This window comes from Mixophyes fleayi, chromosome 11 (assembly GCF_038048845.1).
Source record: "Mixophyes fleayi isolate aMixFle1 chromosome 11, aMixFle1.hap1, whole genome shotgun sequence".
Lineage (NCBI taxonomy): Eukaryota > Metazoa > Chordata > Amphibia > Anura > Limnodynastidae > Mixophyes > Mixophyes fleayi.
Window position 1 is genome coordinate 5,862,431 of NC_134412.1, and position 21,944 is coordinate 5,884,374.

At 38.3% G+C, this 21,944-nt stretch overlaps 1 protein-coding gene across 1 annotated transcript; it reads left to right on the forward strand.

Moving 5' to 3' along the window:
- The first annotated feature begins 991 nt into the window (after window positions 1–991).
- LOC142107939 (TYRO protein tyrosine kinase-binding protein-like) lies at window positions 992–21,684 on the forward strand. Its single transcript, XM_075191605.1, has 5 exons — window positions 992–1,312; window positions 15,854–15,874; window positions 17,674–17,805; window positions 18,907–18,959; window positions 20,479–21,684. Exons 1-5 carry the CDS (start codon window positions 1,261–1,263, stop codon window positions 20,536–20,538), a joined length of 318 nt encoding a protein of 105 aa, XP_075047706.1. The 5' UTR covers window positions 992–1,260; the 3' UTR covers window positions 20,539–21,684.
- Window positions 21,685–21,944: the final 260 nt, after the last annotated feature.

Sequence of the window (21,944 nt, forward strand, 5' to 3'; positions counted from 1 at the left end):
CTCACGATGGCAAATAGATGAAATGAAGCAGGATACCAGGATTACCAGGTTGACAAATGAAGCAGGATACCAGGATTTCAGGCACAAACGGTGAAGTGCAGAGTCAGGTTAGCAAGATGACCGAGGCACAGGTTAGCCAGGAGGCACGAGGCACTGGATGATCCATTTGAGAATCAGGCAAAAGCAGAGTCAGGCAAGACCGGGATCATAAGCTTGCAGATCCACAATATACCGGGGAGTAAGCAGGGGCAAGGCAAAACGAAGCTAGGATCTGGGTCACAAGATGAGGTATAAAACGTAGAAACAAAGCAGGGGTCAAATACCAGAGAGAAGTCACGATCCAAACAGGAGTTTCACAGAAATACCAGCAGCAAAGAGAATGATAAACTAATTAGCACCAGTCTGTTGGAAAAGGCAGTCCAATAAAGGCCAGACACGGCTAAGCACGATCCAGCAATGATGATGAGGACTTAACCAATTGCAGGCATGGAGAAACTGTCCAGGTACAACAGCATCACCTCTGGTAGCACAGAGGTATTATAGGTCTAATTCAGAATGCAGGTCCTAAAACAGGTAAGCTGCGACGAGGGACCTGAACATCCCTTTACCACAATGCTCTCCCCAAAGGATTTGATGAAAGATGACGTTAACGATTGCGGACAAGTTCCGAAAAACTAAACTTTTTGGAACTTGATAAAATTGCCCAGACCGCAGTCCCCAATGACTATTATGGGGACTTCCGTTTAATGCAGTAATTTGCTAATGCAGGTGATATCTCCTGACTTAGGCCTTAGGCCTTTCCTAAATGACAATTTTGCTTAAAAATACCTAAACCATGCGGAAAAAGCAGTTTCGGTAGTGTTTAGGGCTTCATAATTAGGCCCCTTAGGGACAGAATAATGCCTGTCGCCATCATTAGTGACAGTAGTCTTGATTGCGGCGCTGTGTGGATTTATTGAGCAAAGTTTGAAATGTGGTTTCACAAGTCAGCCTTTCCTCTGTTGGTCCGGGCAGAAGCTGCTCTGACCACGAAGCTGTGTCTCACAGTGAGCACACACTTCCTCTTGAAGCAAGGACAAGCTGTGACGGCGCTGGCTTCACCCTGACTTGTCTGTATTAAGGGAGATGTAAAAGTGACACTGACCAGGGCTACAAATGAACCATCAGATACAAGAAGCTAACCTGAAGAGAGGGCAACTTCACTGCAAAAACTAGTTATCAACCAGAAGGTCAGCATTAGAGGTACCCCACCCTGGAGACATGCACGGACGTGTGCCAATCTCGGTCTTGTTCCTGGGCCTTACTATAATTGGTAAGTAACCTGCACATCTCAGACTGACTATCTATCTATCTATCTATCTATATATCTATCTATCTCATATCTATCTATATATCTATGTCATATCTATCTATGTCATATCTATCTATCTATCTATCTATGTCATATCTATCTATCTATCTATGTCATATCTATCTATGTCATATCTATCTATGTCATATCTATCTATCTATCTATCTATGTCATATCTATCTATCTATCTATGTCATATCTATCTATCTATCTATATATCTATCTATATATCTATCTATCTCATATCTATCTATCTATGTCATATCTATCTATGTCATATCTATCTATCTATCTATCTATGTCATATCTATCTATGTCATATCTATCTATCTATCTATGTCATATCTATCTATCTATCTCATATCTATCTATGTCATATCTATCTATCTATCTCATATCTATCTATGTCATATCTATCTATCTATCTATGTCATATCTATCTATCTATGTCATATCTATCTATCTATCTATGTCATATCTATCTATGTCATATCTATCTATCTATCTATCTATGTCATATCTATCTATCTATGTCATATCTATCTAGCTATCTATCTATCTCATATCTATCTATGTCATATCTATCTATCTATGTCATATCTATCTATCTATCTATCTCATATCTATCTATCTATGTCATATCTATCTATCTATGTCATATCTATCTATCTATCTATCTATGTCATATCTATCTATCTATCTATGTCATATCTATCTATCTATCTATGTCATATCTATCTATCTATCTATCTATCTATCTATCTATCTATGTCATATCTATCTATCTATCTATATATCTATGTCATATCTATCTATCTATCTATATATCTATGTCATATCTATCTATCTATCTATGTCATATCTATCTATGTATCTATGTCATATCTATGTCATATCTATCTATCTATCTATGTCATATCTATCTATGTATCTATGTCATATCTATCTATCTATCTATCTATCTATCTATCTATGTCATATCTATCTATCTATCTATCTATGTCATATCTATCTATCTATCTATGTCATATCTATCTATCTATCTATCTATGTCATATCTATCTATCTATCTATCTATCTATGTCATATCTATCTATCTATCTATCTATGTCATATCTATCTATCTATCTATGTCATATCTATCTATCTATCTATCTATGTCATATCTATCTATCTATCTATCTATCTATATATCTATGTCATATCTATCTATCTATCTATGTCATATCTATCTATCTATCTATCTATCTATGTCATATCTATCTATCTATCTATCTATGTCATATCTATCTATCTATCTATGTCATATCTATCTATCTATCTATCTATCTATGTCATATCTATCTATCTATGTCATATCTATCTATCTATGTCATATCTATCTATCTATCTATCTATGTCATATCTATCTATGTATCTATGTCATATCTATCTATCTATCTATGTCATATCTATCTATCTATCTATGTCATATCTATCTATCTATCTATGTCATATCTATCTATCTATCTATCTATGTCATATCTATCTATCTATGTCATATCTATCTATCTATCTATCTATCTATCTATGTCATATCTATCTATCTATCTATGTCATATCTATCTATCTATCTATGTCATATCTATCTATCTATCTATCTATGTCATATCTATCTATCTATCTATCTATGTCATATCTATCTATCTATCTATGTCATATCTATCTATCTATGTCATATCTATCTATCTATCTATCTATCTATATATCTATGTCATATCTATCTATCTATCTATGTCATATCTATCTATCTATCTATGTCATATCTATCTATCTATCTATCTATGTCATATCTATCTATGTATCTATGTCATATCTATCTATCTATCTATCTATGTCATATCTATCTATGTATCTATGTCATATCTATCTATCTATCTATCTATCTCATATCTATCTATCTATCTATCTATCTATCTATCTATCTATCTATCTATCTGTCTGTCTATCTCATACTATCTATCCATCTATCTATCTTTGGCAGTAGGAGAGTGTGTGTCCATATCTATATATATATATATATATAGTCCTGTTATTTATTTGTGTATTGTTGGAGGTTTGGTGATTTTATTATTCATTGTTTGGTGTCTTACAAAATAACCATACCCTTACCATACGTGTGGATACCTTAACGTTCTGTAACCTTTATTAATATGGCATTGGTTAGAGAAACCCTAAGTTCTTATAATGTGCAGTAGTTGTAATTGACAGATAGAAGCACAAAAAGACCCATGATGGCACAGTCACCATCCCCTACTAATTAAAAAAAATAAAAATAAAAACAAACTATAAATTTAAAAAATACCTACTAACAAATGTGAAAAAAGCATAAACAAAATCTCACAGACTAAGTACAGTATGTCGTACTGCCTATTAAGACATATAAAACAATATACCTGCAAGAATTAATAAAAGTAAAAATAAACTGTGTGTTTTTAACACAACACAATTTTGTCATCTCACACTGTTAACCAAAAAAAGTTGCTGCCAACGTTGTTGTTTGGTCTATTCGCTGTGTATCATTGTTGGGTGAATACTCCTGGTCAGTATAGCTTTGTAGTATCTTTGAGCAATATTTTGTTCAGCTTTTAGAAACAGAGGGAATATTTATGCCATGTTATAACAAATAAAACAGACGATTGGGTAACGGGAGTTATTTATTTGCAAATAGTAGCTAAGTTGAACTAGCAGATATACTGCGATTAATGTTTTTGCTACTTAATAAAACATCCACCTTCAGTGACCTCTTTATTAGTTTAACAAATGATATTTGTTGTTGTAATGTCACTGTGGAAAGAAGATGATAATTATCGACATCTAACTTTATCTGACATTATAGAAAAAAACCTCCTGCGGTTTCGAGGGTCGAAAGGTACAACTTGTACATCTCTACTACCTAAACTAGTATTAATTTCCACAAGCCCAACCTCGACTAAGTTACAAAGTGGGTACACTCATTTTAATGTGAAGAGCCATTGCTTAAAACCCACCGCCCAAAATATTTTTAAATATTATAGATGGGAGAGATTTGTACTGTCTTACCTTCCTCTCACTCAAACTACTGAGAAAATGTGTCAGACATTGCACCATGCACACTGCCATATTTCTTTGAAAGTCCACCCAACATATCATTTCAATTAATTAATTGTGTAAATAAGCACTGAATCCCTTAACCTAATTAAATGCCACACATTAAAAATAGACAACCACAGCAAAGTATGTTGTCATTGCTATTTGCTCTATCTGTATATAACTGAATATTGTGGGAGGTAGGTTGGCACAGCGGTTAGCATTGCTGCCTTCTAGCGATGGGTTCGTTTCCGACCAGGGCCGTCTCTGTGTAGAGTTTGTATGTTCTTCCCATGTTTGTGTGGGCTTCCTTTGGATGCTCCGCTTCCCTCACATACACCAATGACATACTGGTAGGTTAATTGACTTATGACAATAAATGAACCCTTTTATGTGTGTCTGGTAGGGGATTTAAGGGCTTATTTATTAAGCCATCTACCGCAGCATTTTCCGGATGGTTTAGGCATTTCTAAGTTACATTGCTATGTAACAAAACCCTAACGCAGGACATAGATAGAAGTATTGCATTAAATCGCAGTCCCCATAATTTTCAAAAGAAACTGCGGTCTGGGGCTATTTAACAAGCTCCAAAAAGCCTATGGGGAGAGCACTGCGGTAGAGGGATCACAGCGCACTCACGTTGGCAGCTTATATCTAAGCTCTGCGGACTGTATGTTAGTACAAATTACTCATGTATCCCTTTTATATGTAGGAATAATATGCTTCACGTATGTCGTTGCAGTGGTTCTCCTAATAGCTGTCATTGGCAGATACAATTATTTAGTCAGAGCCGTAACTTAAAATTTTAGTGGCCTGATGTGAGAAATAAAAATACCGACCCCCCCAGCCCTCAATCTTAATCAAATGAACCTAAAATGTTCATAGACTGCGCCCCCCCTTCAGTGATGCTCCCAGGACGGCCGCTCCTATCGCACAACGGTAGTTACAGTCCTGTATTTAGTTATCGGTAGAGGTTAATAACTTACATTTGGGTGAACCTGACACATCGGATCTTATAGAGAGGTCGAGGAATTTATATAGGAGTCAAGCCTCGGGTTGAATCAGAATTGCCTGTGTCCCTCTGATTTGAAAGCTATATACTGCATCTATATATATATATATATATATATATATATATATATATATATACACCATGGCGGGTGTAATCTTCTTGGCAGGTATAATCTTGTTTTTGGGAGAGGGTGTGAGCCTGTTCTTAGTTTAATACCTAAAACGGACCATGTGAGATACAGGGGATCGAAGCCCAGAAAGCAAACTCAGCAATAATATTATGTTGCTTAACTTTAATGGATCACAAAAAGAAAAGAAAAATAATAAAGAATGGATGTGATTAATTATTACACGACTAGTTGACGTGTAGAAAGGGAGAGCGAGGAACGAGGACGCCGCAAATGACTTTAATTATCATCAAAAGGATTTAACTAAATTGATGTGAACCGGTGATTGATGACATTAATTATAGACTAGCACGTGATAGTAGATGGGAGCAGAGAAGCAGAACCCACCATGAAAAGCGCAGCCAATTAGTGTAATATAAGACTCTGAAACCGGATTGTCTGTCATAGAGACAAAGATTACACGGCATCTATTGTAGTATAAGAATAATATCCTTACTCACACCATTTTGTATTTGCATTAGTAAAGCAACTAAGGTGTAAGGTAGAGGTGTAAGGTAGAGGTGCCCAAACTCAGTTCTCAGCAGCTACCAGCAGGTCATGTTTTCAGGATGAGTGAGTTAATCTTTTTTTTGGGTCAGTAATGATCCCACTTGTCTCTACAGGCAGAATTCCTGAAAACATGACCTGTTGGTAGCTCCTAAGTGCTGGCTTTGAGCACCTCTTATATCAGGTGTAGACAAATAAGTCTACTACAGGTGAAGCAATTGCTTTGTAGACAATAAGTCATGTAAGATTAGTAAATACATGAAGCCTGCAACAGAGACAGAAACTGAGAGCTCACCGTGCCGTCGGGTGTATAATTACTATCAGAAAAATTATTTAGGGATTACAAATCTACACTACACGTGAAACAACATAATTCCGGTGTGTTACGTTAGACGTGGTTTTCTAAATCTCTAAATGTAAGAATTGTGTATGTTTGTGTAGCTCACTTCGCTGGTGCGATTGTTACCAGCTGTGTGTTCCAAAACATCGTCACTATCGTTTATTTGTACGGCGCGAGAGATTCCGTAGTGCCTGATATAATCGTACAGAGAGGACGTACACAAAACAGTAATCATAATAATGGGTACATGGATACAGCATAGAATAATACATGTAGGGCAGAACAAACCTCATAGCGTACAGAAACAAGTCAGTATAAGATATGATCGAGGCAAACAAGAACGACAAAGACTGGACAGACATGAGCCATGGGGCCGAGGACCCTAACGTGAGGGCTTAAATTCCCAGCACCCCAAGGGTTTCATAAAGCTAGTTCTGGCCTGTTGGCAACTAAGACAATGTTGTAATTTGCTTTGACGTCGCGGCACGTTGCTTACTGTCTTTGCCACGGATCAGTTCAATGCAGAGTAACATCCGGGTACTAATTCTGGCCGTAATACTTCTACCAGTAAGACATGATGATCTCTGCCAAAACAACACATATTTTAAGTGTTAATAAAAAAGGCTAGAAAAATATAAGAAGCTAGCCAATATCCCGTACACCACCCACAGCGGTAAGAAAATAGTCAGACCTTGGCCTTTTCTTACTACTGATTTCGGTATTGCTTTTCTTTAGAAAGCTCAGTGTCAAACCAAGTGATTAAGGTCATGCATCCCCTGTAATGTCTTTTATTCACACATTTTCCCCCATTCTGCTTCTGCCAATATCTCTCCCCGTCATACATTAACACGCTCTGAAATGGGTCAGTAACATTCAGCGGCGATCATTTGTCCAATAAGGGACGGATGAGAGGTTAAACGGAATAGATCAGATGTGAATGTCAGCAACAGGTTCTATGCAGAAATATTATTGAGTTGCAGCTTTATTCTGTCTCTGCTGTTTTCTTACACTACTGTCATCATACCACCTATTTGGTGCTACTGCTCCACTCGGTTTCATTTCCTACTACTTCTACGTATCTTCTTCTTTATCTATCTGGTTTCACTTCACAGATTTATTTGTACCGAGTGGATAGTTAATATTTTTGGTAAATCTCTCTATAAATCTGTCACTCTCATTTAAGCATATGCTTTGAGAAAATAAGAAGTAAATCTGCTCAATTTTGTTGTTTTCATACAAGTTCAGCTTCTACGTGAATTTCCCGTTTCATTTTCCAAGTTTATTTAAAGCCCCGAAACTGTCACAATCCAATGAATTCTTGACCTTTTCAAAACTGGTTGCACAAGCAACTTCCTGCAAGGCTCTGACGCACTCATCCTGGGGCACACACACGCACCCGTGCAATATTTTAAAAATACTTTTGGGTCCTGACATTCAGGAATCTCTAGATCGGGAAGAAGGAGGAAATTATTTGGTCCAGAGCGTGTGATTTGGAAAATATACACCTCTACCAGTGCCTGCACTAAATCATTCTCCAGGCATGAAAACCTGGAGAATTTTCAGTGCAAACTCTGCTGTGTAAGATTTGTCACATAGACACTTACTGCATTGGACTGGAACAGGTTCTAACAGCTTCTACATATTTGGCTTCTATCTGGAAAATCCAAAACAATGTGGTTTGCATTCAAAATTCTCCAGGCTATAGAATCATCCGTAGCATAATCTCCAGGAACAAATCTTATTATTGCTAAACTGTCCCCTATATTACAAATCTTCAATAACAATAATAATATTATTATTATTTATTATTAATAATAATAATAATAATAATAATAATACATTTACGATCCAAACACCACAATATTGCACAACACTAAATCACATAATTAACCAATACAAAGAATAGGCTTAAAGGTTTGGTAAAATTTAGATTTTTAGTTTATTTCACTAAGTACAATCACAATACAAAGCACACCAGACATTTTTTTAAAAATGGAATAAAAATACACACATACAAGGATGGATATATATCGATTAGATGTAACTATACTGTATATCCCCTATTGTGGAAAGGAAAAGGTAACAGGAGTCCGGTTATTAATATAAACAATCTAGTAAGGAACTCTAGCAATCTATTGGAACCAGCCATCAGTTCCCATTATACCGGAGTATGTTACAAGTTGCACAGAAAATAGATCTCCTCAGTAATCAAGAACCTGTATTTGGTATCCTAATAACAGAGGGTACAGTCCCAACAGGAACATAGATTCCAATACAGTACTTATATGCTGAAAGACCAGTATTCACTAATGTATATGTGGCCGCCGCTCGTTCTGATTGCTTGGATAAGTAATTCACAGTTTTGATCCAACTCTCAGTTAGAGTCAAGAATCTACAATTGGTCTAATCTGCAGATGTTCACCTTAAACTCAGACAGACGCGTTTCGCCCTGCATTTCAAGACTTTTTCAAAGCTTTGACTATCTGTGAGCTGGGGGATGGGTACTGTACAAAACCTAAAGTGATTGTTTGGTTGATTAGATTAACTTTTCTATATAGGTGCATTCGACAATAGTCCCATATCAACGTGTCTACTGATCTAATTCTCCGACTAATTCTCTGCACGTCTCCATTCCTGCCCACACACCATGCCACCATGGCTGTCACGTGCAGCCTTGTACAATCAGTGGTGGCTCAACCTCTTTTGTTTCATTGTGACCCCAAGTGTCGGTGTGCCATTGTTTTGCAAACAAAGTTGGTTTCCAATAGGAATTATTGCATAGATGACAATCAGGAACCCCCCAAAAAGATTTTTGGGTCCAATTGGTGCCCCAACCTACAGACCTAGCACTTCTGATTTGCACAATTACATAGTGAACAGGTCATAGCTTCCCACAAGATCAGCACACTTCCTGAAATACTCTGTGCTACGATGGACATTTCGGTGAACTGGCTGCAGGTTGTTCGATCCCTGCCCGCATCAAAGGGGGATAAATACTGACGAACAGGAGATGAAGAATGGGCAGCACGGTGGCTCAGTGGTTAGCACTTCTGCCTCACATTACTGGGGGTCATGAGTTTGATTCCCGACCATGGTCCTATCTGTGTGGAGTTTGTAAGTTCTCCACGTGTTTGCGTGGGTTTCCTTCGGGTGCTCTGGTTTCCTCCCACACTCCAAAAACATACTGGTAGGTTAATTGGCTGCTAACAAATTGTCCTTAGTCTCTCTCGGTCTGTTCGTGTATGTTAGGGGATTTAGATTGTAAGCTCCAATGGGGCAGGGACTGATGTCTGAGTTCTCTGTACAGTGCTGCGGAATTAGTGGCGCTATAAAAATAGTTGATGATGATGATGACAGCAACAAAACTCTCTAGCTCTAGTCAAATGCATGGTGACAAGGTAATCCTCATTACGGGAAGTCTAGAAAGGATGGAATGATGTGTAAACATTCATTTTGGGAAACCCCTTTAGTCACTAGTTCTGCTAATTCAGCAGCATAGAGGGAACAAAAATATAATTTGTAATTGCAGTGGCAAAAATCAAGACTGGCTTCTGAAAACCAGGACACGAGCTAGTTGAACTCTTAAGTCATGAACATGATACAAGTTACTGATAAAACGTTATATTTGAATAGCTTTTGCTTAGTAAGGCTGAACATGAGCATTATCTCAGAAGAGGAAGCTGCCGCATGACTTTGCAATGAATAATGGGATTCCAGCGTTAAATAGAAAACAGCTAACAGGAAACCTTATGATGATTCTGCTCACGGCAGCTGAATATACCATGCAGTTAGGGTCACCAGCCGTTCTCATGTCCTAGTTTATTTGAGATATATCCCCCTGTTATGTAATATTATGAACACTCCAGCACAACTAATTGTATAACAGCTTGTATTTGACTATTGTTACAATCCTTTATGAGTAATTGTATTAACTTAAGTAATTTCTGAGGGATGTGGGTGTTTTTATTAAAAAAACCAAAAAACAATTGTGCAATACCTTCTGTTTTATATAAAGGGAAGAATTAATGCTCTAGAGCTGAATTACTGGAGCACATGCCACTTCTGAACATAAGGTGGTGTCACTAGGCTTAGAACTTCCTCCTGTCCTCTGAAAGTTGTTCGTTTCAGGGTTTCTACTTTCTGACCGATGGAATAATGGAACACAATTATTTGAAACAAGTGGTGTCATGAAGCCTTCTCCAAGCTGTGGGAGACGGGCCTGGTTGACCCATGGAAAATCCTCCTGCTTAATAGGAATACTGACGGAAGGCGGTGTAGTTGTATCGTCTTGTTTATTTTGAAAAATTCTGCTCCGACCATAGGACGAGCCCCCAATTAATGCATCTTCATGTAGTTATAGCTTAGTTACAGCCCATTTCTGATCTGAAATCTTCTGTGATAACTGGATGTGTGGAAAATATTGAATAATAGCACTGATAACTTAAAGGGTTTTTCCTCTCTTGGGCAACCCCTTCTATGTAAGTCCATCCCCCACCCTTCAACTGTTACCAGAAGGACACAATCTGTCTTGTTCTAGTCAAAACACAATAAAGACATACTAATCTGTGGGTAACAGGGGAAAGTGGGTCAAGACTTCTGGGTAACACATATAACTTCTCCAGAAGTGGATTGGAACTGAGATGTAACTATATTGTTCGATCGCCATGATTGGTTGGTGCCCATTTATGTTCACCAGAGGCCATCTTGCACCGTGCGCATGCACTAGACCTATCGTCATAGGGAGCTAGGAAAGGTGGTCAACCTGGTGATAATGAAGGGCGTTGAGAGCACCAGCAGGATGGTGGACGTCCGGATGGATGAGAAGGATAGGTTGTTGGTGCTCCAAGGAGTCAGCCTGAGAGGAAGGTCCGTATCCAGCATGGTGGCCTTCAGCTCTAAATGTCCAGGATGGTTTTCCTACATGTCATACCTTCCCTATACTCCATGTCAGTGTACGCACCGTGAAGCTTTGAGGTGTGCATGGCCCCGTGCATATCCTCAGAAGACGCCCCGAGTATGGGGAGCATTGGGAACATGGACTGGTCTTACCAGACCCACCCATGGCCATCTTAACAGTGTTATAGGCCCCTGGCATTATAGCAATACACTGCACTGGGGCTCTACCTGTAGCGTGCGTGTGTGATGGGGAAGAGAGATAATTGGAACGAAGGAAGAAACAGCAGATTGTAACACATTTTGCACCAAAGGGAGCAGAACAGAGTCAAAGGAAAGCGAAACAAATCCACTGTAGAGTCGTAGTCTTCAAACTTCATTGTGATCCGTTCCATTTCTTTCCTTATTTACGTTTGCTAAGTATCAGGCGGAGGCAACCGACATGGACTGTTAAAATTATTAGAAGAAATTTATTATATCTTTACGGCTTCAAAAAATGATATGTGTTGATTTTGTCTTGCTATTGTACAATTAGTACTTGTACGTTGTTTTTTATCGAGGTCAAGATATGTATTCACAACAGCAAGATGTCATGTCCAGATAACAGCTGATACTGAGGGGATTAGTCCACCTAAATGTTTTAACAAAGAATGTTTGAAGGTTCTGAGTAAATGTTCCTGAATAATATACTCAAAAGTTGGCAAGGCTATGGGGCCTTTAGGCTCGTGGGGCCCTCGGGCAACTGTCCAGCGTGTCTATGTGTTAGGACCCCCTCACCTTCGGGTCTCGCTGCTTCTATTTCCTTTGTCATTGCGTACAAATGGGAGGAAAGAGACAAATGGAACAAGTATTCCTACAGTTTAAAACTAAATATGACCCCCCCCAACTGTAATCACCAACGTTATTTTCTGTTTTTATCACTGAATAATGTAATTCCTTATCTGATGTTTTCTTTTAATATAACAATGTGTTTGGAATTGTTGACATGTCCATTTTAAAGAAAAAGTGACAGATAATAGTTTAGGGCAAGGTTTTAATGTATTAGTATAATTAACAAGAGTTATAATTCTCCTTTAACCTGCAGGCCAGCAGTCCTTTGTGTAGGATCCTTAGCAAACCGGCTGCTTACAAAAATTATAGCGTCTATAGAACATGTTACAACAGATCTGATATTTATCACTCCTGAGGTGACCTGATTGTATTGTTAGGATAGGTGCTTCAAGATGCTGATTTGGCAGATAGGGGAGGGTGTAAACTGGTGTGGGAAGGGTAAATGCTAAACCTTTTCACGACCAAAGTTCCAATTTTGACGTGTCATCAAATTCAGTTGAATTGCCTACTCACGGGTCCTCGTGCAAAAAGTATGGACTTTGTTGAGCAGGAAAGTTGGACACAAAGTTAGGGGTTCAGCTGTGAGTGGCGCTGATACCCCAGCTTTTGCCTCAACTAGGAACTGCTACTAGCTCTCGTTGAACCACATATTCCAGCATGCACACGCAGTCATTGACTGGAACATAATATAACAGGTAGAGATGCTCAGGTTCGGTTACTCGAGAACCAAACACACCCAAACTTAGGGGATCCGAGAACCGAGCACTTTCGCGCGCCCTCGGAATTGAAAATGAGGCAAAACGTCATTGTGACGTCGTCGGATCTCAGATCTCGCGAGTTTTAAAGATCCAATATAAAGAGGGGTGGGAGAAAGGCGGACCCCCATTTTTCTTTTCTGCCACTGGTGTGTCCCAGGTTGTCCTAGATGTGCTAGGAACTGCCGTGTGTTTGTGTCATTGCTCTGTCGCTTACCATCCAGCCAGGTCGCTGCAGTATTTGTCCGAAAATGTATGAAAATAATATTGTGACCTGTGAGGTGGTCAAAATTGACTGCAAATGACTTGAAATTAGTGTTATTGAGGTTAATAATAATGTAGGAACAAAAAAGAGCAAAATTATCTGATTTTAGCATATTTTAGGATTTTTTGAAAAAATCCCAAACCAAAACCAAAACACACAAGGGCGGTTTTGCCAAAACCAAAACCAAAGAACGAAGCTAATCCAGATCCAAAACCAAAACCAGTTCACGGGGGTCTGTGAGCATCTCTAATAATAAGTAATTCTTTGGTCTCTATAATCCAATAGTGAGAAGCAGAAGGTGGAGGAGAAGAGGGTAGGAAACAGAATTGGGACAACTTGAGGGGAGCCAGCTAGATCATCAGAGAGGAGGAGGGAATCTGCACCCTGCCCTGATTGGCTGTGCACACTGTCCATCAGCCTGGTTATCTTGTCCTAGGCTGACAGACAGGAACTGAGCCAGTCAGGGACGGGGGCTGTTCCTTGTTGTTAACAATAGTCTACTACGGTGGTGTCGTGTGAAAGTCCTGGGGGTAAATATATCAAGCTGAGAGTTTTCCGGCGGGTTTGAAAAGTGGAGATGTTGTCTATAGCAACCAATCAGATTCTAGCTGTCATTTGTAGAATGTACTAAATAAATGATAACTAGGAAGACTCTCAGCTTGATACATTTACTCCCTGGGCTGACCCCAATAAGCCTGGGACCGAAGACCAGCCCCCCCCTACCCCCCACAATGCCTGTCCAACTATAGACAACACGTCTCCGCTACTAGGTCAGTTGACCACAAGAGTTTCCGGACAATGACCAAAATAAAAACAACTCTACATTGCTATGTTTCCTGTTTTACTTCTCACACTGCTTCAGAGTTTCCGCTGAGATGGTCAGAGTAGAATTATTACAGATCTGATACACAAGAAATTAGTACTTAGAAATTCCTATTCATGTAAATATAAGGTATTGGATCTCCCTGTGTACTAAAGGCACTAATTCTAATATAACCAAGGATAACTATTCATGGGTTACTGAGTAACAGCTGGAGTATAACTGTACAACTCATGATTACCCCAATTTCCAGGGACAATTTAAGGTGTTATAGATTTCTAATTTTTCCTGGAAGTTTCCTTATTTTTCAATCTTGGCCTATTGTACAATTCCTCTTACTCCATAGATTGGATCTGTTTGTACCCTCTGGGCTATGTAAGTTAAAATGTATTGACGCAAGTTATTTTAAATGCAAAATTAACTTTTAATCAAGTTATAAATATGAAAACTAGAAGTGGTCAAAAGGTGGAAATCAGAATGAAGATTCTTTTAAAAAAATTGAGAAGTTCTTTAAATCAAAAAATAAATGTTAACAATTAACCTACATCCATCTCGCCAGATGAAACACAGGTGCATGTAAAAATGTAACATGAAAAAAAAGTAAAATGTCTCAAAATGGAAAGATAGAATCTTAAAAAATAATTAACCCACCAAGCTGAACAATCGACAGTATCAAGGTGGAAAATTACCAGTAGGGTTGTATAAAGCTCCAGAAGTTATGTTCGCTGCGATTAGATTGAATTTCACCTCATAAACTGGGTTCAGATTCAGCCGGTATTCGCAAAAAAATGTGAAACGCTGCAATTTCTTTTGTAGATGTTGCCTATAGCAACCAATCAGATTCTAGTTATCATTTATTTAGTACATTGTACAAAAAAATGACAGCTAGAATCTGATTGGTTACAATAGGCAAATATAACCCTTGGGATTAGTTCTCAGTGATAAACTTTCATCCACACCTGAAAATAGGACGAGAGTCAACATTCATCCTCATTATCCTTGTGAAGAGTCACTGGCACGTAATTATAGTCTCTCATGTACTTTGTTTTCATCACCACCACTAATGTTAACCACTAAAGGAATCTGTGTTGCGATTACGTGATCAGGATGGTAACGATTCACAAATGTCATTATCATCTCATCTACCGACGCTGGCTAGCACAGTCCATAAGTTGATGTGTTAGACCTACTATCTACACAACCGCTGCCTTGCGTTTAAGGGACGTTTGTCACTTTTTTGGGGGGGTACTTTTCTTTTTCTTCAGAGCGCAAGTTGACAGACAGTGGAAACAATAACCTTGATATTGTGGCTTCGTAATACAATAAGGGCTTTAATTTAAGGGGCCAGAAAAAAAACAAAAAAAATATCAGGATTAATTTTTCACCAACCACTGCGTTGAGATGTCAATGTACTGATCGGGTATTTGTATACCTGTCTGGGTAGCAACGGGTACATAGACAATGATTTGGGATTTATTACTCTGCTGAATAAAATAAAAAGGGAGAGATTTGAACATACGGGTAATTTGCACAATGGAAAGAAAAACCTTGTGTCCGTCATTTCTGTATAACCTTCATACTGTGTAAAGTTATTAAACTGTGTTATTATAGGGAGGGGGATATGGTGTTTTAATTCTGTTCCTTACGGCAAAATGTATCAATAAATATAATTTATTAAAGAAAATGAAACAATTGGATACACAACTTTCACGTAATACTGAATTGCGCCGTTAGTCTGCGTTAAATGTCATATGAACATAGACAGTTTTCCCAATATAATGATATTATTTCTTTTGTATTTTCAGGCGCGGCTCTAGGACAAGATGGTAAGTCCACTATATCTGAGTGCACCCTGAATGGAATTTTATTGTATCGCAAGTTTAGATTTTAAAATGTTAATGGATGCACCAGGTTTAATGGTGAGCAATGCTGGATAAAAACCAGTATCTTTATACATTACATGTACTGCATGCTCCCATTTTCGTCTTCTACATCCATGGTGGCTCAATGGTTAGTATTGCTGCCTCCCAGCGCTGGGGTCATGATTTTGATTCCCGACCATGTCTTTATCTGTGTAGAGTTTGTATGTTCCCCCCGTGTTTGCGTGGGTTTCCTCCGGGTGCTCCGGTTTCCTCCCACACTCCAAAAACATACTGGTGGGTTAATTGGCTACTGACACAATTTACCTTAGTCTTTCTGCTTGTGGGAATTTAGACTGTAAGCTCCTATGGGACAGGAACTGATGTGAATGACAAATATTCTTTGTGCAGCGCTGCAGAATTGGTGGCGCTATATAATATGATGATTATGGATCCAAATAGTTCATGATTTTTGACTCAGTCGATCAACCTCAACCCTTGTGTTCCTTTTCCATAATATATTACGACCCAACCAACCTTTGTTTGGTGAAACCATACTGTAGTATTTGCTTATTGCAAAGAGGAACAGAATCTACAGGTGCGATATAAATAAGTATTGATGATGATGATGATGATGCTTAATAAAAAATCAGGATGTATCTAAAACGTCCACTTTTGTTATCACACATCTTATATCTGAATATTTTATAACTCACATACGGGTTCATTTCAGAGGGGAAAAAAAGTGTCCTACAACATTTGTCTATTGCATGTACTATACAGTTTATTACACAACCTTGTTTCCCCCACATTGTGGTATTTGTTAGTTGAGCAACAAAGAGATTTCTAATATGCTCAGTATTACTGTTGTGACTCTGATGAGATATCAGAGCTATAATACAATCACTGACAGATGAAGATTAATTTGAGGGACTGGGTTACCTGGTACTTTTATAGGGATTTGGGGGTAAATGTATCAAGCTGAGAGTTTTCCGGCGGGTTTGAAAAGCCAATCAGATTCTAGTTATCATTTATTTAGTACATTCTACAAAGTGACAGCTAGAATCTGATTGGTTGCTTTAGGCAACATCTCCACTTTTCAAACCCATCGGAAAACTCTCAGCTTGATACATTTACCCCTTGGTCATGTGGCGGGGACTATCTAAACTTTGATGTGATTGGTCTGATTATACAGGAGGCGGGCTTAATTTCCTGAGTCTCACGCTGAATCAGATCTGATTCACAACAGGACTCAGTTTGTCCAAATTAATGGAATTCAGTCAAATTTAAACTCTGGCTTTGACTAATGGCACAGTATAACTGGCTTTATACTGTATGCAATGCTCACTATTTATCCGTATTCTCTGGTATATATAACTTCATACGTACTGGAGAGGAGTTCTCAGTGAAATTAGAGATTAAGGGGAATATTTATTAAAATTACACTTATCCCAGGCAATAAAAATTACATTAGACTGCCATTTATCAATATGATATTGCTGTGGCAGGAGTAAAGTTAGTTTTTTAGCCTGAAGGTCCCCGTGCTTCTCCGCTGAGCAGATATAGGGGCTCAGTAATATTTATACTCCTTTTTGGGAGTGCAAAAGCGCTGCCAAATTCAAAGATACTGGAACAGAAAAAAATAAGCATATCTGATTTTTTTCCACTGGTACGTGTTGTACAAATTTCGGGGTCGCTTGCAGGCAACTATTTACATACAGAAGTTTTGTTAAATATGAATTAATAGGGATGCAATATTTCCGTAGGATGCGGGAATTGTTTGCAACTGAATTCCGGGGCCCTGATCGGAATTGTCGTCTGCGATGTCATCTTCACCGTGCTGATTGCCGCCATGGCGTTTTGCGTATCGAGCAAAATACAGAAGAAGAAGTACCAAGGTGACTAATACATTGAAACTCTCAGGGCTAGATTTACTAAACTGCGGGTTTGAAAAAGTGGGGATGTTGCCTATAGCAACCAATCAGATTCTAGCTTTCATTTATTTAGTACTTTCTATAAAATGACAACTAGAATCTGATTGGTTGCTACAGGCAACATCCCCACTTTTTCAAATCCGCAGCTTAGTAAATCTAGCCCTCAGAGTTTAATACACAGGTCCTGGAGCCTGTGTCCTAGGATAGTCCAGCACTTTTCTTACACTAATACAGAATGATCTCCATGTGATCTCTCCATGTAAAAGACTTCCTAGAAATCGTCTTAATCAAGCCTAAAAAGTAGATGAAAGTGTTGTGAAACTACGAGTCCCAACATGCCCTGCCAGCTTTCAGCTGCCTATCTACTGGCAAAGCATGCTGGGGCTTGTAGTTTCCACAACACCTGGGGAGCCGCAGGTTGGTCAAGCCTGATTCACACAATCTTTTAATTGCTTTGTGTCCTAACTCCATTGCCCTGTCTTCTAGCTTTATTACTGTTGGTTGCATTACGATGCATTGATGCATTACTAACACCATGTAGACATTTTTGTTTTCAGTTATTTTTTTTATTGCCCCATGTGACACAATGTGGCCATTGCTACAAATGCTTTCAAATATTTTTTACAACCATTAAACAATAAAATAAAATACATTTTTTAATGTAAATCAGAGAACAGTTGGGGGGTCGAGTTCATACTTGGATCGGGTTTATAACCCTCCTCGTCCTCAAAACCACTTATTTTATTCATCTTATATTTATTTTAACAGCGTCAGTTGGATATCAAATATTTGCCGATAGTTTATATAACGACAAGCACAAGTTTGACTTATTAAGTAAATTTAGAGACAGCTGGAAAGCGCAAACATCGATTTATCAAACCACAGGATAAATCCAATAATATGTCACCTGACAGTTGAATGTACTCTAATTATTACATTTTATTATGTACAATAATGTGTCATCAAAGCAGAATGTAGAACAGCAAGGTTTCACGATAATCCTGTCTACAATGTGATACAACGTGATAGACAGAGTCCCTAATATTTACACTCTTTATGCTTTAGAAAAACTAGACAAGCAGAAAAACAATACTACAGAGAATGAACCTACATATGAGGTAAGTGACATAATTATTTGCCTTCTCCAATGATCCTGGATTCACGATGTGAAAAAAATTGTCAAGTTTCTGCAACTGTTAGAGTTTTGCGGTTTTGGAAATTCAAAGCCAAATGTAGCTAGTGAAAGTTGTTAAAGTAAGAAAAACCAATTGGAATGAAACAAATGGACTATAATACCAATATGCCCACCTTCCCCTATGCACCAATGCAATGGGTAGTGGCAGAACAGCACTGTGTTAATTCTATAGTTTAGTGTAGACACCTATTAGAGAAATTAGGGTGCTGGGGAAACAAAGGACTGAGTGGTAAATTTGCAGCTGAGTAAATTATACAATTACTAAATGATTCCACTGTCTCCTCAGTAGGTTATATAAGTGATCATTTACCATTGTAAACACATAGGCGTACAAGGGATAGTGTGCTCCCTTTGCATTATATGCCAATGTTTGTAATAGTAATTTTCCCCAAGAGAACTTTGTGGGGGCATGGATTGTTGGAGGAATCTGATTGGTTGGTGACTGCAGGTGACATCCTTACTGTCCAGCATGGAATGCCTCCAACTTCCTTTTCAACCTTTGCAATCCCTGCCAAAAGCAGTAACTAAACAATCATGTTATGCTAGTATATAACACCTACAGTAGTCCACTCATGCATTGGGTAGTATATAACATTTATAGTAGGCAATTTATTCAGAGGTAATTATACAACACCTTGGTTGACAACTTATGCAAGAGTAGTATACAACACCTACATTGGCAACTCATTCAAGGTATTATACAACCCATACGTAGGCTACTCATGCAAAGGTAGTATACAACACCTATGGTAGTCAACTCATGCAAGAGTAGTAAACAACACCTACGGTGGACAACTTATGGAAGGGTAGTATACAACACCTACGGTAGTCAACAATTGCAAGAGTAGTATACAACACCTATGGTGGACAATTCATGGAAGAGTAGTATAAAACACCTATGGTAGACAACTCATGGAAGGGTAGTACACAACACCTACTGTAGTCAACTTATGAAATGGTAGTATACAACACCTACATTGGCAACTCATGCAAGGGTAGTATACAACACCTACGTAGGCAACTCATGCAAGAGTAGTATACAACACCTACGGTAGTCAACTCATGCAAGAGTAGTATACAACACCTACGGTAGTCAACTCATGCAAGAGTAGTATACAACACCTACGGTAGTCAACACTTGCAAGAGTAGTATACAACTCCTACGTAGGCAACTCATGTAAGAGTAGTATACAACTCCTACATAGGCTACTCATGCAAGAGTAGTATACAACTCCTACGTAGGCAACTCATGCAAGAGTAGTATACAACACCTACGTAGGCTACTCATGCAAGAGTAGTATACAACACCTACGGTAGTCAACTCATGCAAGAGTAGTATACAACTCCTACGGTAGTCAACTCATGCAAGGGTAGTATACAAGTAAATAAGGTAATCTCAGTAGATGACATACTAATTGCTCTTCTTATTTTCTTTTCCCCAGCACCTGCATGGACAAAGGATGGATATTTATAATGACCTGAACACGTTGAATAGTTCATAATTCCGCTTGTTACAGTTTTGGGACAAACCCTTCTGTGGCGTTATTGTAGAGGACTCTCACTTAATTCTCACCTGTCTATATACCGGCTACGTCCACGGTCACTTCTGTAGAACCAGCTGAAATAAATACTCTGCGCGATGGATAAGACCTAGACATTGTAAGCATAGAACGTGATTAAGCAAAGTCAGAGGAGCGAGAAGACAATGATTACATGTCACTGATATCTGTCACCTTATATTTTGTGCTTATTTTGCTATCCTATTTGGTTTATATTTTAAATGTTTGATTGACTTCTAAAACTCAAGAAACCCAAATCTTGGCCTCAGGGAGACCCGGGCAAGCTCAAAATATATTCTCGTTGCTCCATCTCCACCAAATCCTTCCTGGAGGACAACGTTGGAAGCACCACTGATACGTTCCATGTCACTTAGTTTATCTATAACTCTAGATGAGGGGATATATTTATTTTTTTCTATAGAAAAGGAACGCTTCACTATACGATTAGACAAGACTTAACTTCTCAGTTGCTACTTGTTGCTCAATCATTTGTAATAAATCTTAGCTAATCTCAATCTCATTTTCACTATAAGGGGATGGGGGAACTGGGGCGGGGGGTAACTGCAGCACACATGTTCCCTATATAAAATGCCAATTATATGAAAGGGTCTGTATGAAACTGATAATTATGGTAATCAATTTCTCTACTGTTCAATTAGTTCACGTTTGTGGCTAGACATTCAACTTTCTGTTTAGTTGTAGTTACAAGTGACAGAATGGAGATTTTGGAGTTTAAAGGCTCCTCATATCGGCATTGACATGTGTAGTTAAGAACTAGCATTGCCAATATAATGATATATGCAAACATTTTATCCACTATATATTCTGATGAATCGTTTTGTGTTTAAGGCTGCTATGATGATGAGGAAGCATTTTCTCCATGCACAGCAAACATCCTGACTTTAAATCTAACGACAGATATAGACAACGGGTCTGTAACAAATTATGCTAAGCTACAATCCATAGTAAAAGTCAATGCAATGTCAAAAAATCCTAACTTCTGTTAGGCTATGGGAGCTTTTGAAAATATATATTTGTGAATGTTACAAGATGTCTTTGCAATTTTGATAAAGTTGTGAGTTTAGTTGACTAGGCCTTTAATGCATTCTTGTTTGTGTGTTTGGATTATGGATGGAGTACAGTATGTCCACTCACTCTGACAAACAGAATAATGACACACAGAACACAATGACAAGTATTCCCTGTTACCTTTACCACTACTCTTCATGGGAGTGATAAGTCACTTCTTCTGCTGTGACCTGTACTCTTGCTAGCGTGCCAGCAAAAATTGAGCCTGAAGAAGTGGCCTACAGGAAGGCGTGATGATGTCACTTCCTGTTTCTTAGTAT